General features: G+C 56.7%; 1 protein-coding gene across 1 annotated transcript in view; it reads right to left on the reverse strand.

Annotated features, from left to right (window-relative positions):
- Nucleotides 1–16,076, reverse strand: part of KIF26B (kinesin family member 26B) — a 370,054-nt gene that overhangs the window by 5,937 nt on the left and 348,041 nt on the right. The window contains exons 11-12 of the mRNA XM_054576682.1: nucleotides 7,307–7,469; nucleotides 2,947–6,376 (exon numbers count right to left, since the gene is read on the reverse strand). Of these exons, the coding sequence (XP_054432657.1) occupies nucleotides 2,947–6,376; nucleotides 7,307–7,469 (3,593 nt within the window). The remainder of the gene's footprint in view (nucleotides 1–2,946; nucleotides 6,377–7,306; nucleotides 7,470–16,076) is intronic.

Genomic DNA, 16,076 nt, shown 5'->3' on the forward strand with positions numbered 1-16,076 from the left:
TGGAAGGCGAACTATTTCCAAGCCGGAGATGCAACAGGGCAGGCACCCCGGGGCCACAGGTCTCCTCCAGGCAGAACCACAGGACTGTTGCCTGGCGACGTTGCACACTGTGGCGTGACGAACCGCTCGTGTGTGCGGTGGTGGAGGTGGCAGCAAGCCTGCTGCGCTACCTGTTGTAAAGCACAGCGCGTGCGGGTTACGTGCCGTACACCGTTCCTGGTGACAGGCGGCTCTGTTCCTGGGTCATGTATTTACTATGCTTTTTATCATTACTTTATACTTTTTTTTACTTACATTACAAAAAAGTTCGCAGCAGCCTCATGCCTCTCGTGTCTACCACGTCTTTTGATTGCGCCATTTCCTGTCGTGCTTGATTTAACCTCACGTGGTTCTGTGCGTGCTGTGTGGCTGTGCGGGCGCGCAGCCCGGGAACGCCCAGCTGACTCCCTGCCCGGGGCATGCAGAGGGCTCTGCCACCTCGGCGTGTGCGCGCGCGTGCTGTGCTGTTCGCACAGCGACGAACTCGCCTGACGTTTCTCAGAATGCATCCCTGTCGTTAAGCAGCACAGGACTAAACAGTGATCCTTACAGCTGCTCTGTGCGCAAGGCACAGCCTGACATGGGTTTCCATTTTATTTCTGTCACTGCGTCCAATGAGAACATCCCCCTGTTGCTCTGGTCTCGCTCTGTGGCCCACAGGCCACGGCCCTGCTGCCCAGGCCTGCGCGCCGCCTGTCCCTGCTGGGCCGGCAGCGCCCCCATGCCCGGGGCCCAGCTCCCCGCTTCCCCGCTGCGCAGCCGCCCTTCCCCAGACCCCCCGCCCCCTCCTCTTGCATCTCCACGACCACTCGCACCTCAGGGCTCAGTCCTGGTCCGCGCTGCCTGCCCCTCCTCCCTGACTGCCTCACAGACTCCCCCCGCGGCCTGTCTTCTCAGCCACCTGCCCCTGCCCCGCCACACCTGGAACTTCTACGTCATGGCCCTGAAAAAGCAACGCAGCCCGATCGCTATTTAACAGCTGAACGTAAATCCCACTGACTATGGATCGTCCTGTGGAAAGGGAGGAAGATGATCTGAATCATCACGTGCAATGGGGGCATCAGAGAGACCGGTTCTGTGCCAACGCCTCACTTTACTTTTTACGTGAGTCAGTTGAAGCCCAGAGAGGAAAGTTACGCCCTCAAGGTCACACAGTGCAAGACTCACGCCTCCTGCCCCTTAGCTCCGCCTGCTCCTCGCTGGGGCCAGCAGAGCAAGCCCGGTGCCCCACGCCCCGCGCCCCGCGCCACCAGAACCGCCCGGAACCGTGCCGTCGTTTTTCCTGTCACATGCGCGGCAAAGCCCTCCGAGGGCTCCTTCCTGGAGCGACAGCTCTAGTTCACTTTTACTAAGGAACCAAAGCATGAAAATTCTCCAAATTCAAAGCCGCCCCTGATGAAGGGCCTGTCCCTCCTCGCGCTCCAGACGTGCCCAGCAACTGCAAGTCCCGCCGCCTGGCCAGGAATTTCAGGAGTTTTATGGCTTCTCTTAAAGAAGCTGCTTTTGATTTATGCTGATCATGTCTGACAGCCAGCATTTCTCTTAATAATAATGATAAATAAGCGAGACAAGGTCACCTAACCTGAAAGGAGCATATCTCCACGGCCACATCCACTTCGGAGCCTGGATCTACGGCAGTGGCTCAGGAGGCCCTCAGCCCTCAGCCTTAAATCCTGTCTCTGGCGCCCAGCCTGGCGATTTATTTTACACCATTTTCCTTTAACAGCCTATAAAGGGCCTATGAAAGGAGGGGAGGGGTCTTTGCAAGGACATGAGCAGAGACCGCTTTCCACTCTCCGGGCAGTTACTTTACAGTTTTTCTTCCTCTTGACTCCTATGTAACAGCCAAACCAAAAAATGCAAGTCTTGAAAAACGAGAAGAAATTGAAAGAACGAAATGGATTGGTAGATTCGAGCCGCAAAAGAGGACGTGCAAGCCCGCTGCAACACTCAACACACCTGGCCACACAGGAAGCGTCACACAGGAACCCAGACGTCGACGACCAGGCTGGTGTTGGCGCCCTGTGTGGGCGGGCGAGGTGGAGATCATATTGGGTTGGCCAAAAAGCCCGGTTAGTTTTTTTCCCATAAAATAAAAGGCACGTATTTTATTTTCACCAATAACTTTACTGATTTGGATATTTTGAGTATGTCGGCTCTCTCCCGCTATTGGCGTCTAATGGGCAGAGGCCAGGGGTGCTGCTCAACATCTTCCAATGCATAAGACAGCCCACAGCAGAGGATTATAGGGTCAAAACGTCAATAGTACGAAGAAACTTCGCAAACCACTTTGGACACATTCAGTCGGATACACTGCACAAATCTTTTTTTGCATTTCAGTTGTTTTTACCTTTCTTGAAATAATAAAGAATAACACTCTGAAAATATTACTTCTTTCATCTTCAATATTGAAAATGGCTACACAAAAGCTCACCAATTTTGTTAACTTTTTTTTTAAAATGCAGGCTGGTATGGCAGCTGTTGTGATACAATCTAACAAAATTGTTTCGAGTGAAGTTAAACTAAGCACTCCCAGAACCATGGTACAGAAACGACGAAGGAACTTCCTGGCCAACCCAAGGCTTCAAGCCCCGCTGGGTCCTGCCGCCACTGGGCCGTGAGGGCAGCTCCTCTGACCACGGACGGAGAAGCCCGGGCTGGGGGCGAGGCGGCCATGGAGGGGCCGAGGTTTTATCCCCTCGGCCGCAGAGTGTGGGCTGGGCCCTGCCGTTTGCCCTATCCTGCCTTTCACCTTGAGCCCCATTTGCTGCCCAAACAGTAGGTCTGTTTTAAGAGTGAAACCCTCTGTGCCATGTCCCCAGCAGAGGCCTGCCGGTGGCAGGCTGGGGGAAAGGACAGACTGGGTGTCCGTCCCGCGGCCTGGCCGCTCCTGCGCCCAGCGCCTACCTGAACTGGAGCGCTTCTTCGGGGTCTTGAGGCTGCGGCACCTGCCGCCCACCGAGCTGCTGTTCTCGCTCAGGGAGTCCTGGGCAGAGGAGGCGCTGCCCGTGGCCTCACTGTCGCGCATCATGCTCTCGTAGCCGCTGCTGCCTCCGCTGTGGTAGAACAGCGCCGTCCTGCCCATGGCCGGGGGCAGCTCCCCGCTCAGCACGCTGCTGTTGTCGCTGCCGTGGCCGCTGCTGCAGCGGTGTGGCTTCCGCGGCGGCGTGACCTTGCTGTAGGGTGACGGCAGCAGGGGCGCGGCCGCCGGCTTGTCGTCGGGGCCCCCGGCGCGCTCCTCCTCAGGCCCGGCCCGCGGCTGCAAGGCCCGGGGCCCCGCGGTGCCCTGGAGCAGCTCGGAGATGCGCCCGTTCACGGCGCGCAATGGCAGCTTGGCGGCCAGGCCCGAGCCCCGGCTCCGGCTCAGCGACTGCGTGGACCAGGACATGTGCTTCCCGCTCGGCACCGGGTTGGCGCTCTGGCCCACCGACTGGGGCAGGGACTTGGTGGAGAAGCTGAGCGTCTTGGTGGTGGAGGTGGACAGGCTGCGCGCTTTGGGACTGGCCAGGAGCAGCTTGCTCACAGCCGAGATCTTGGACTGGCTGGCCTTGGGCGAGGCCCCGGCTGACAGCGGGGGGCCCGGGTTGGTGGGCGAGGCCCCGGAGCTGCGGCCCAGGCTCCTCCCAGCGCGGGGCATGGTGCTGTCCTTGCCCGCGTGCAGCCGGGAGCTCATGGAGGACAGGCTCTCCGCCCGCTCCAGCGACAGGCATTCGTAGTGGCTGACAGTGGCCCTGCCCAGGGAGCTGGTCCTGCTGGCCAGCTGCTCCAGCTTGGCACTGAAGAGCTTGCTGCTGCTGCTGCTGCTGGTGTCCTTCGCCTTGCCGCTGGGCTCCTCCGGGAAGCCGGCCAGGAAGGGCGCGGGCTGGTTCAGGGGGCTGCTGGTGCTGCTGCCGCCGGCACTGTGCTGGGGGCTGGCCCGGTTCTTCTGGTCCAAGCTCGACTTCCGGACTGGCGGCAGAGGCGGGGTGCCTTTGGGCCGAGCCAGGACGCAGTGCTTGGGTGATGCCACCTTCCTCTCCAGGGTGGCCTTGGAGGACTGGCTGCCCGGAGCGGGGCCACCGCCGCCAGTCTCGGGGATGCAGTGGTAGAAAAGGCCGTCCGGCTCCTCCTGCCGGCCGGCTTTCTGGAAGGCCCTGGGAAGGCTGCTGGACTTCAGGCTTTTGCTGGGAGGCAGGGGGCTCTGGGCAGCCCCGCCGGGCAGCACCGTCTCACAGCCGTCCACCACCCTCCGGCAGCTGTCGGTCCCTGGGGAGGCAGACACCTCGCCGCTGCTGCTGCTCAGCCTGTCGCCGGCGTTGGCCTTGCTGTCCAGCTCCCGCTCTGCTGCGGCCTCGGGCTTTGCGGGGCCCACGGCCGTCTCAGACCTTGTTCCTTCGCCGCCAGGATACGCGTCCTCTTTCTTTGCCTCCTCCTCTCGCTTCAGCCACGGGTCCTCAAATGTCATCTCTCTCTTGGCTCTGGTTTCCTTTCTCTCCTGGGAGGGGGCTGCTTTGGGGTCGGTGGCGGCGGACACCTCGGGCTCCTGGGCGTGCCGGGGGCTCATGGCGATGCAGGGATAAACCGTGATGTTGGTCTTCATGGGGATGTACCCTTCGCAGCTGCTCAGGTTGGCCGTGTTGGAGATGGTGACCATGGCCTTGCCCAGGGTGGATATCTTGCAGCCTTTGATGGGCGTGGCTTTGTTGAAGGCGTCCTCCCCCATTTCCGACAAGATGAGCACATTGTCGGGGCCGGCCTGCGGCTTCTCGCGGCACCCCGCGGCGGTGCTCGGGATGCCGCTGATGAACTCCGGCGCCGGAGGCTCCGCCATGGCCTCCCCGTGCCCGAAGCAGGTCTGGGCTAGGAAGCTGTGGCACGACTGCTCGCCGTCACTGCCGGTGCTCATCTCGCTCAGCCAGGAGCTGATGGAGGACCGCCGGCTGCCCGCCTCCCGGCCCTTCTCGTCCAGGCTCAGCTTCGGGAGGGGCAGGAACTGCGTGATGCTGACCTCGGAGACCGGCGCCACGCCGGAGCAGCACTCCAGGTCCTCGCTGATGCTGCCGATGATGCTGACGGGCCGCGAGCCCGAGGCCAGGGCCTGCACCGAGCAGTCGCTGTTGAAGCTGATGATGCTGGTGGGGCGACCGCTGTCCAGGACCCCGCTGATGGTCAGCTCCTCCACCAGCGTGAACACCAGCTCGTCCTCGCCGTTCAGCTCCAGCGGCTGCTGCACCGTCACGGTCGTGGTGCTCACCAGCTCCTTCTTGGAATCCGCGGGCGTCGCTGCCTGACACGCGTCCTCCTCCGCAGGGGTACTGGGGAACCCTTCGCTCCCAACAGACATGGATTTCTTCAAAACCTGGGGGCTCATTCCAACCGGGGGCGTGCGCACCTCAGGCTGCAGCAGGGACTCGCTGGACACCATGCCGGGGTCCTTGGTCAAGGGCGGCAGTGGGGCGGGAGAAGGCAGGACGCCCTTCTGGGTGTAGACCTTGCACCTCTGGGAAGGAGAGCTGGCCGGCCTGTACTCGGGGGTCTTGGACAGGCTGGCGACGCCCAGCCGGGGGGAGCCCATGGGCCTGGGCTTGCCGTCCCCAAACGCGCACGAGCTCAGGCTCTCCCGGCTGCTCTGCAGGCTGGGGCTCTGCACGAGCTGGGCCGCGCCGTGCTGGCCGCTGCCGCCGCCGCTGCCGCTGCTGCCCGGGATGCTCCTGGGCGAGGCGGGGGTGGGGCTGCTGCTGAGGGCGGCCGCAGGGACCGGGGAGGGGTTCCTGGGCGCCCTGGAGGCCGGGGCGTCCGTGCCTTCTCTGTCAGTCAGCTGGCCGTCTGACCCGTTGTCTTCCTTCTCAGACTCGCAGAGCAGGGCGGCCCCCGCCGCCTGGCCCAGCGGGGGACACTTGCTCGCCTGCTCTGCCCCGAACTGAGCAGGCAGCTCTTCGAAAGGAAACTGACTGGGCTCTTCGCTGCCATCGATGCAGTCCAGCCTCTCCTGCAGCTCGGCGAACGTGTTGCACTTCAAGCAGTCCCTTTCCGGTTTGCCGGCCGCAGCCTCTCCGGCCTCTGCGGGCCGGCTGTCGCCCCGGCTCTTCTGCAGGGCTGGCACGATGGGGACAAAGTCGGGGGGGCCCTCGTTGTCGGTGAGCTCCTTGTCCGAGAGCGCCGTGCCGTTGGGCCCGATGTAGATGACCGTGTCGCAGGACTGCTCGCTGCTGGAGGAGTAGTCGGGGTCGCTGGACAGGTGGGGGATGGCGAAGTCGGCGTCCACCGCAGCCCTGGCGTGGAAGGGTCTCAGCTGGGTGGGCCTGCGCATCCTGCCTTCTTCACAGGAGCTCTCTCCCCCGGAGGAGCTCGACGTGTACTGGGGGCGAGAGGAATGCGGTTGGCGTGGGCCGCCGCCAGGCACGCCCCCCGGGAGCCCGCCCTGCTGGCCGGACACAGGCTCTCCAGGCCCCCAGTTGGCCTCCCTGCGTGTGGGCGGTCGTCTGGGCTGCACTGGGCAGTGCGTCCTGCTCCCCATGTCATGGCCACACAGGCAGAGGGGACCCCCAAGTGGCACATGGGGGAACAGAGGCTGCTCCCGAGAGGAGGTGACCAGCCCAGGCCCTGTCTGAGCTCCTAAGTCATGGGGGCAGCGGGTACCACGGGACGTTGGGTGGAAAACATGTTTGATTTTTTTTAAAGCTACAAAAAGGGCGGGGGGGAGCTCCACCCATGGCCTGCTGGCCCTAGGTCAGCGCGACCACCCTCTCAAGCCCTTTCTCACGCAGCCCTGTCCTGGCATGGGCTCCGCCTCAGAAAATGAGCCCAGTGGCTTCTAGCAGACTTTCAGTACCTGCCAGAAACCAGTGAGTTAATGGGGCGGAGCCCAGCAACCTGAAAACACCTCCGGGAAACACAGGGGAAGTGGGGCCACATGAGCAAGGAATTAACGATCCCCTTGGGGGCCAACCAGTAGAAGGACACGGGGCATGTCGGACCAAGGCAGGTAAGGGATTGTACTCCCTGTCCTTCCCAAACGTCCCGTCTCGAACTAGCAGTGCATTTGAACCACGTAAAGTGGACCAGAGCTCTCAGCTGGGGGTCCTGGCTGGGTGACCTGGGAAGGCACCACCTGTGGGGACCGGAGGTGACGTCCCTCTGCAGGAGCACGCAGCTTTTCCTGCCGCCCGGGGGACACCGAACACCTGTGCCCCTGCCGCTGGGGACTGGACATATGGATCGGGCTTTTTCGGACTCGGCTCCCCCAAAGCTCCTCCCTCAGCCCCCCAGCCCTTGGCAGGCTCCTTACCTTGGTTTTCTTCTTCTTCATCCGCAAGACCCTCGAGGCGATCTGGACGGTGGACAGGGTTTCCGCGTAGCTCCCGGCCGCGGCCGAGATGTGCGCGATCATGGTGGTGCGGCAGTTCACGTTCCCCAGGGACTCGCGCAGAAGCATGGTGAGCTTGCTCTCCCTGCCAGACAGAGCAGCGAGGCCGCGTCAGCGCGCCGGGCTCGCTTCTGACTTGCGGCCCCTGCGCGGCTTTCCCCTTCCCTTTGGAAGAGCAAACCAGTGAACATCATCGGCCAGCACGGGGCGATTTGCGGCTGGCGGCCAAGCTAGGGATCTGAACTCCGAGGACAGAATTCATCATGCAAAAGACCCCCTTGGCACATCCGTCCTGGCCGTGACGTGTGTGCCTGCGAGTCTGCCTGTGCGTGTGACATTGCGCATGACGAGGCCTGGGAACCGAAATGAGAGGAGGGTGGCATGTGCCCGATGACTCAGCGCGCCGCGGGCACACACGGCCCTTCTCTGTGCATTTCGGCCCACGGGCCACCCCTGCTACAGCAAGCAGTTCTCTGGCCGGGAATGTGCACTGAAGAGCCGTATGTTTATAATACATGCCAAGTTCCTTTTGCCAAGGAGTTGCAACCACCTTATTGCTATTGTCTCTTAACCCTCCTACTTGCACAGAGTAGCAATAAAAGTATTCCTATTCCTGATACGTGGTGAAACACAGGTGTAGGTCTTAGCCCTTAATCAGGGACAGAACGCAGAACATTCTAGAAAAACCCCCCTCTAAGGACTTCACAGGTGCTGTGGGGAAGAGCCCAGGCCCAGGAGTTTACAGGCTGTTTCCAGGCTCTTTAAAAACCGGCCTGGAGGAGTGGCACCTGCGTCTCCACTCCTGAGCTTGTCCCCGCGTCCCTCCTGCCTTGCTTTTAGGAGGCTCCCCTGCCTCGCCCTCCGCCCACAGCCTCCCCGCTGCTGGCCAGGGCCATCTCCCCTCTGCAGCCTCTCTGCTCCCCTCGCCCCACGCTCACATCCCTGTGCTGTGTTCGTGTCAGGTGACAGGAGGCCGTCCTTCCCTCTGTGTCCCCGTCGGCCACCCCCGCACAGACCCCTGGAGAGGGGCTGTCCCGCTCCGCAGAGTCCGCGAGGGCCGCGGGCCGCTGTCCGCAGAGATCAGACCTCGGGAACGGACGTTTCACATGCAACCTGCGTCGGCCTTCGGGGAGGAAAGGCCGACGTGAGAGCGGCAGCTGTTCCCTCCCTCCTGGGACCAGTGCAGGTGTCAGGCTGGGGCTGCTGGGCTCACTCTGGCCCAGTTCCAGGGCGGTTTAAAAATCTCGCAGGGCCTCCCTTCTGCAAAGTAATCAGTGATGACGGTGGTGGAGAGTGTTGGGGCGGAATGTTTACTTCCCCGGACTCGCGTGTTGAATGCCTACCCCCACTCTGATGGTGCTCGGAGGTGGGGCCTTTGGGAGGTGACGAGGCTACGGGGGGGGGGGGGCATGACCTGGATTACTGCCCTTGTGAACGAGGCCCCAGAGAGCCCCCTCGCCCCTTCCACCGTGTGAGGCGATGGCGACAAGGTGGCCGCCATCCATGACCCACGAGGTGGGTCCTCACCAGACACCGAATCTGCCAGTGCCTTCCTTGCTCTGAGACTTCCCAGGCTCCAGCACTGTGAGAAATAAATTTTGGTTGTTTAGGCCACCCAGCCTGTGGTATTTTGTTATACCAGCCCAAACTAGGACAGAAAGGCAAGGCCGGGGCGGGAGGGGCGGGAGGGGTGTGTGGCGGAGGAGTGCGGCCTGGCTGTAAACATGTAACCGCTTTCCAGATGAATCCAGAGGGGGGGGCACAGGCACAGCCAGAGCCGGCGCCCAGGTGAGGAGGTCAAGTCCCGGAAGACATTTTCAGCAAAGACACTGAACCTGTGCGAGCCTTGGGCTCTGTCTCCCCCACGAGACGTGGAAGAGAGATCCCACTGGGGGGAGGCTGTGACCCCACGCAGGCAGTTCTCACTGCTCGTGGCGGCCAGGCTCTCTGGAGTCCTTGCGATCACGGAGCTCATGGCCGCAGAGCCATGGTTCCCGGGACACACGCGGCTGAGGCTCCTGGGGGCCTCGGGCCACAACGGTCTGTCAGTTCATCGATACACCACCTTGTTTCATACATGTTTCTCTTTCAAGATACCTTATTTAAAATATATTTCTTACAAAGATGAATTACAGACACTCATTTCTTCATAATAAAACACTAGCTGAGCAGGGTTATACCCTTTCCTGGCTGGGCACCGGGGCCGTAACTCTCTGCGGCTTTCGGCCTCCCCACAGCGCAGCCCACTGCCCTCTGTTACTGAGCCGGTCGTCACCCTGTGGATCCCCAGATACAGGCACCCGAGTTCCCACCGCTTCCTCGGGCACCGCAGAGGTGACCAGGGCGCCTTCCGGGCCAGCCTGATGGACAGACCAGGGGCTTGCCTCTTCCTCTTCCTGCGAGCTCCACGCTGTTGATTCACTGGCATTAGACTCACGCCAGCAGCTGAATGGAGCCCAGAGAAGGCACGGGTTTCCTCTGAGAGGCACGCTCTAGCCAGCAGTGCGCCACTACAGAGTCTAGTTTCACTAAACAGTGAAATCACCAACGAACATTCACAGATGCAAAAAAATGGGGCACTACATAGGCTGTGAGAAGGACACTTGTTTACGGGAAGAAAGGGGGAGTCAGGGCTCCGCTGGGAGCACGTCTACTGAGCCAGTCAAAGGGTTCACCACCGTGCACGTCTGCAAGGGACGATGAAACGACGCGGCCATCGATGTGGGGTCACAAACAAATTTCAGCAAGTAGGCAAGTGTGTGATACAAAATCTGCAAATGACGAGGCTTGACGTTAATGCTAAGTCTTGTTAAGTGCACTTCGCTGAAAGCACACCCCACTTACGTGTCCCTGTGACCCCGTGTGAGTTCTCAGGAAAAGACACCAGAGACAGCAAAGAGCGGATGCAATATTGGCATAGCAAACCGTTTGCCCTGTGTGCGCCCCCATGATTCCGCATTCGTGAGCAATCACAGGACGTTTTTCACGTCCACATGGTGGGAAGAAGTCAGGGCATGTGTGTTGCTTGGCAACCAGCATTTCAGCTCTCCTTGCGGAGAGCCAGGGAAACTGCCAGCGAGACTCGTTCACCTGAGCCCGGTAGACTCTGAAGCACACCCTTATGGGAGTGAGAAATGGTGGCCATAAAGCTCTGGTTTTCCCACCTCCTCCTAATTGATCCTTTAAAACAAAGGCAGTGACGTTGGGGACCGAGGTGAAAGGTGGGCAGGGTACTAACGGCTGCAAAGAGCAGGTTTAACTCAGGGTCTCTGGTGGGAAAATAACAAGGTTAGAAGGGCCTCCAGGATGACGGTCGGCGCAAACTCAGCCTGCACCTTGGCGTCGAGACGGAGGCCAGAGGAAGAGGAGAACCCGCGCGCAGAGCCGCCGACCCCCAGGCCCCAGGGCCAGGCTGGGGGAGGGCTTTAGGGCCTCGGGGGACATGGGGCGGGCTGGGGCTGTGCAGGGCCGGCTGGGCAGGAGCAGAAGGGGACAGAGCTGAGCCGCGGGGGTCTGCAGCCATGTTTCGTCCTCACATAGCCCGCCTCCCTCCCACCCCAACCACACACACCCCTTTAAAAAGTGATTTGTGACCCTGGTCGGCTAGCGAAGTTGGTTACAGTCCTGTCCTGATACCCCAAGGTTGTGGGTTCAATCCCCAGTCAGGGCATGTGTGAGAATCAACCAGTGAATGCATAAAATAAGAGGAACAGCAAATCAACGTTTCTCTCTCACTCTCCCTTCCTCTCTCTCAAATCACTCAATGAGGAAAATGATTTTTGGAAAAATAGCTTGCTTTTCAAACTACGTCAACCTTCTATTAGACATAGCAAGAGAACACATGAATACACTTTAATTAATACTTTTAAAGGAACATGAAAGAACAATTAGTAGCCTAGGACAGGAGCTGACAAACTAGGGCCTGCAGGCCAAACTGAGCCCACTGCCTGTTTTTGTAAATAAAGTTTTATTGGAGCGCAGCCTCGCCCTCACGTTGCCTCTGGCTGCGTTCACGCCGCCACAGCAGAGCTAAGCAGTTGTGACAGGGCTCGCAGGGCCCGTAAAGCCACAACTGTGTACTCTCTGCTGCTTTGCCAAAAAGTTTGTTGGCTCGTGCCCCGCAGGAAGGGTGCACCATGGAACCACCCCGGACGCAGGGCCGGAGAGTCCCCCCAGGGCGCGGAGGTAAGTCTTAGCTGCTTTATTATTCAATAATCTCTTTCTGCCCTGAGCGTTGTTGCCTGTGCTGTCTCTCTTCCCTGTAATCCTCACCTGAGGATATGTTTATTGGTTTTTGGAGAGAGAGACAGAGAGAGAAACATCAATCGGTTGCCTCCCGTAGGCACCGCGACTGGGGAGCTCCAACGCACTGAGCCACCCAGCCAGGGCTGTGTCGTCCCTCTTTTAGTTCGAATGGTTCACTGAGGGAGAGGTGAAGTCAGCGCCAAGGAAAAAGGCAGAGGGACTGAGAAGTGCCGAGCGTTAGAGCTCACTGGGCGCCAGGCCGCAGCTGGGGCCTATCTCTCCAATGGGGCTGCGAGGCCGCTCACACTCAACTCAGGAACGCATGGTGTCTGCAGCAGCTCCTCCAGGAAGCACCTAGTGGGTGCCGGCCCCGCGTAGGGCGCTGTGCAGGTGCGAGATGTGCAGGGAGCGGGACTGGACGGCACACACGGAGCCCGCCGTCCAGAGAGGGAAGCGGACACGCAAACACGCTGGGATGTCATTGGTTAAAGCTAATGACAGAAGAGCACATCTCAAGAAGCACATGATAAGGAAGGACCCCTTAAGTCTAGAGCATGTCCCCACCACCCCTGTAACTCAAGACTACCCAGCCCTCGATAGTTAGAGCCCAGTTCTGTCTCTTTGGCTGGGATCCCCCACATATCAGGAGGTAAGGATGGAGAAAGACCCTTCATTTGCTTGCAGTCCCCCGAACACCCCACACAACCCGAAGTTCCTTTCTGAAAGGGCGGCATGCAATAGGTAGCTCATTATTCACTGACTCCCAGGAGAGGAGGCCCTCCCCGCTGGGGTGATAGTACAGGCTGCCCGTGAAATAAGATGTGCAAAGTCTTGCTACAATGCAGCCCGGGGATCGTCGCCAGCAAAAGGCCATTCCCTTCACGAGCAGCATTAAACATACCTTCTCCCGGAAGGAGGTGAAGACCTTGGGAGCAGCTGGCAACGACGCCCGTTTGAAGAGGAAAAGAGCCGTGAGCTGGGAATCACCAAGTCAGGCCACCTAACTCCAGGACCATGGACAGCCCTTCTTTCATGTCCTTGTCCGGGAGGACCAGGACTGTGTGTCTCTATGAAGGCCACCCCTCAGGACAGACCAGTCTCCTCCAGCGCACACACAGAACAGACACCGAAGAAAGCAAGATGAGGCTGGGCCCCTCCACCTATGGCAGAGTCTTTTTAATCCTCACCTGAGGACATGTTTATTGATTTTTAGAGAGAAAAGGACAAAGAAACTTCAATGTGAGAGAGAAACATCGACCGGTTCCCTCCAGTACGCGTCCCGACGGGGGACCAAACCCACAACCTAGGCGCGAGCCCTGACCGGGGATCAAGCCTGCAACGTTTTGGTGTACGGACGACACTGCGACCAGCCAAGCCACCCGGCTAGAGGATGTCAATTCTAGTAGCACATTGACAGAAAGGAGTTTAGTTAATCCAGAAAACTAATCAAGCCCCAGAAGAATTTGCAGGAGACAGATTCCTACGGGCCACAATGGAAACCGCAGCAGACACAGAACCATAATGAGGCACATGCCTGTGCCCACCCCCTGTACGCGCAGGCATGCTCTTTCTTAGAAAAGAAAGATTATGCACGTGCATGTGCGTGTATGTGTGTAAGTAATGCACCATTAGTGTTCAAGAATGCAAATCACATACACAGGATGGTGATAAGTGTCAGATATTCAGATCAAGATAACAGCTACCATTGAAATGTCAAGAAAACGTCTGAATTCCTCATGTTCTTAAGGCTATGACCCTGGAACTACATTACATTCCAATAAGAATCCCAGCTTCCAGCCACTTCACCTGTGAACTGTGTATGGCCTCAACCAGTGAGCTTGAGAAGCTGAGCAAGAGTTGCCAGGTAGTGAGCTGGCTCCAGGAGTTCTGGTCAACCAGGCTTACTTACTTCAGCATTACCTGATTCATCCTCCTTCATGAGAAACACAAGCTATAAACAGCAAATAGTGTCAATGGAGTATTTTAAGAGACGTGTATGATGTAACTTCAATTTATAGCTAACAGAAGATTTCAAGTTAAAAGCATAACTAATCAGGTTCAATCTCATTTACCAAGACACACTGGTTATAAGACATGGGCTCACTTACATAAATTAAATGTGTTCCATGAAAACTTTTCTGCACTATTCACTTGCTTAACAACTCATTCCTTTTCATTCAGAGCAAGGAAAAGCTTCACCCCAGTCTAACTTGTTGATCACTCAGAATTAGTAGAACCTGAGTTACTCTTGAGATTCTAAAATCTAAGTTCTGCTCAGCAGAATGAAATTCATTCCAAGGCTATAGCACCAGGTACGACCTACGACTTTTTAAGGGAAATTCACATAATAAGAATCACAACAGAGAAAGCCCACTGATTCCGGGATACAGTCCTGAGTCAAGGTTGACAGTGTTTTTAGAAACAGAATTAGAGGTGAGGGAGTCTTCGGGCTCACTGCACTTCCTGAGAAAAGGGGTGTCGCTGCAACAGGTGATCTGCCTTCCGTCAGAATATTTCTACGGACTGAGTCTTTTCCATCTCCCGGGGAAGCCCATGTAGCATTTTTGAATATTATTAGAGAGCTCTTTCTTACACTGAGCTTAAATCTTCCTTATGCTTCTAACCCATGGGTACTCACTCTGTTTTCTAGGGAAAAGACCAAACCTTCTGCATGCACTGGCCTTTCACACTTCAGAAGACACTTATTATGTCTTCCTTAAAGGCCCTTTTACTTGGGAATGTCCCATGTTCCTTCCATGGCTCTTCAAATATTTGCTTGGCCATCCAAGCTCACACTAAGCCTCCATCTTCCTGCTACACAACTATAACATTCCCTCTCTGCTCAGACTAGTCTCAGCTCTTGGGTAGTGAAGAATATGGCCTTGCCCAAAGAGCATCTAGCCCCTGACCTCAGCCTTTGGGAGGTACCGTATAATTCACCAACGAGGAGTATCTTTGTTCAGGGTAGAGACTGGGCACACGTAACAGTCTTAGGGTTGGGGCTGGTCATGCCAGAAAGATCAGCCATGTGATTTAGGTCAGAGGCTTTGGGTCATGAGTATCCATCAACCTGGAGACCGATTTCCATGTGGGACATCAGTAAGTCAATACATAATGAAGCTCTAGTAAAAACTCTGCCCAAAGAAGCACAGGTGAGCTTCCCACAGTGATATTTGGTGCATATCGTCACAAATCAACGCCGGGAGGGTAACATGTTCTGACTCCGCAGGGGTGGACCATGAAGCTTTGCATTTGAAATCCTCCTGAACTCTGCCCTATGCTTCTCTTCCATTGGCTTTAGTTTCTGTCCTTGATCATAGGGGTGAGCACATGCAGTGAGTCCATGATCCCTACTAGTGAATTAACAAACCTGAGGTTGGCTTTAGGACCCCTCCCGACTTGCAGTTGGTATCAGAAGTGAGAGTGGGTGTGTGTGCGCCCCTCCCCCTACCTTGGTAATTGAACCCTAACTCCTTGTAGTTGCTGTCAGAAATCTTGGGGAGACTTGGCAATCTGGGCACTGGGCCCACAAATCTTACAGTTTGGCTGATTCAAAGTAGCTCTTTCCACAAGATCCTAAGAACCTTCAGGGCAAGAACTGAGCTTTTTGATTTTTTATTTTGACCTTTCTTTATAGTAACTTTGAAAGTGTTTAGAACTTATTAGTTCTAAGAAAGAAGGGAAAAGACCTTATATTTATTTTTACTTAGTTTAGCATAATCACAAGCTAGAATGTCATCACTTTAATGAAAACAAAACAAAAAACCCAATAATTTAGGAGGCAAATTAGTAGATCTTTCAAGTGAATAGAAAGTGACAGGTCTATATATAGGTTTCTCCTGAATTAACAGTGCCAAAAATTGTGCACGCTAATGAAGTTAGAGATGCTATAAAGGGGTGCTTAGTGATTTAATAAACAAACCCTCTGCTCTCACTGAACACACAGACTGGTCTGAAATAGATGTGTGCTCATTATTTAATCCACCTGCGGGAGCAGGTTAGGAGTACTCCTAACGTTTATAACGTTATAAATAATGTTATAACTACTACTCTGTCACTTTCCACATTATCTGAAATTTCACTTACTTTTCAAATTTTATTTGGCCCTACCTATTATCATTAATCATCAGTGCTTCACAATGGACACCTCTCTACCTGTCACTTTTTACAGACTTTGCAGTGGCTGACGGCAGTCTTGCTGGGGGAGGGATAGGGAAACATCTCGATTATGTTGCATTATCACCATCGCGCATCTTTTGAGTAAAGACGAGCTCATTGTACTGCTTAGAAACTTAGTTGTTCTTCAACTTCAAATCATCCTCAGGTTTAAACCCAATGTTTTAATCCCAATTTCAGAGGTCTCTGTAGTAACCCAAAAGGCAGTTAGGCACCAGTTGGGGATCCAGGTGGAGTCAAGAGTCATGTTGTCATGGCAACCAGAGTCTCT

The sequence above is a fragment of the Pteronotus mesoamericanus genome, unplaced genomic scaffold, assembly GCF_021234165.1.
Source record: "Pteronotus mesoamericanus isolate MK-2021 breed Mesoamerican mustached bat unplaced genomic scaffold, CSHL_Meso_final contig_347, whole genome shotgun sequence".
Taxonomy (NCBI): domain Eukaryota; kingdom Metazoa; phylum Chordata; class Mammalia; order Chiroptera; family Mormoopidae; genus Pteronotus; species Pteronotus mesoamericanus.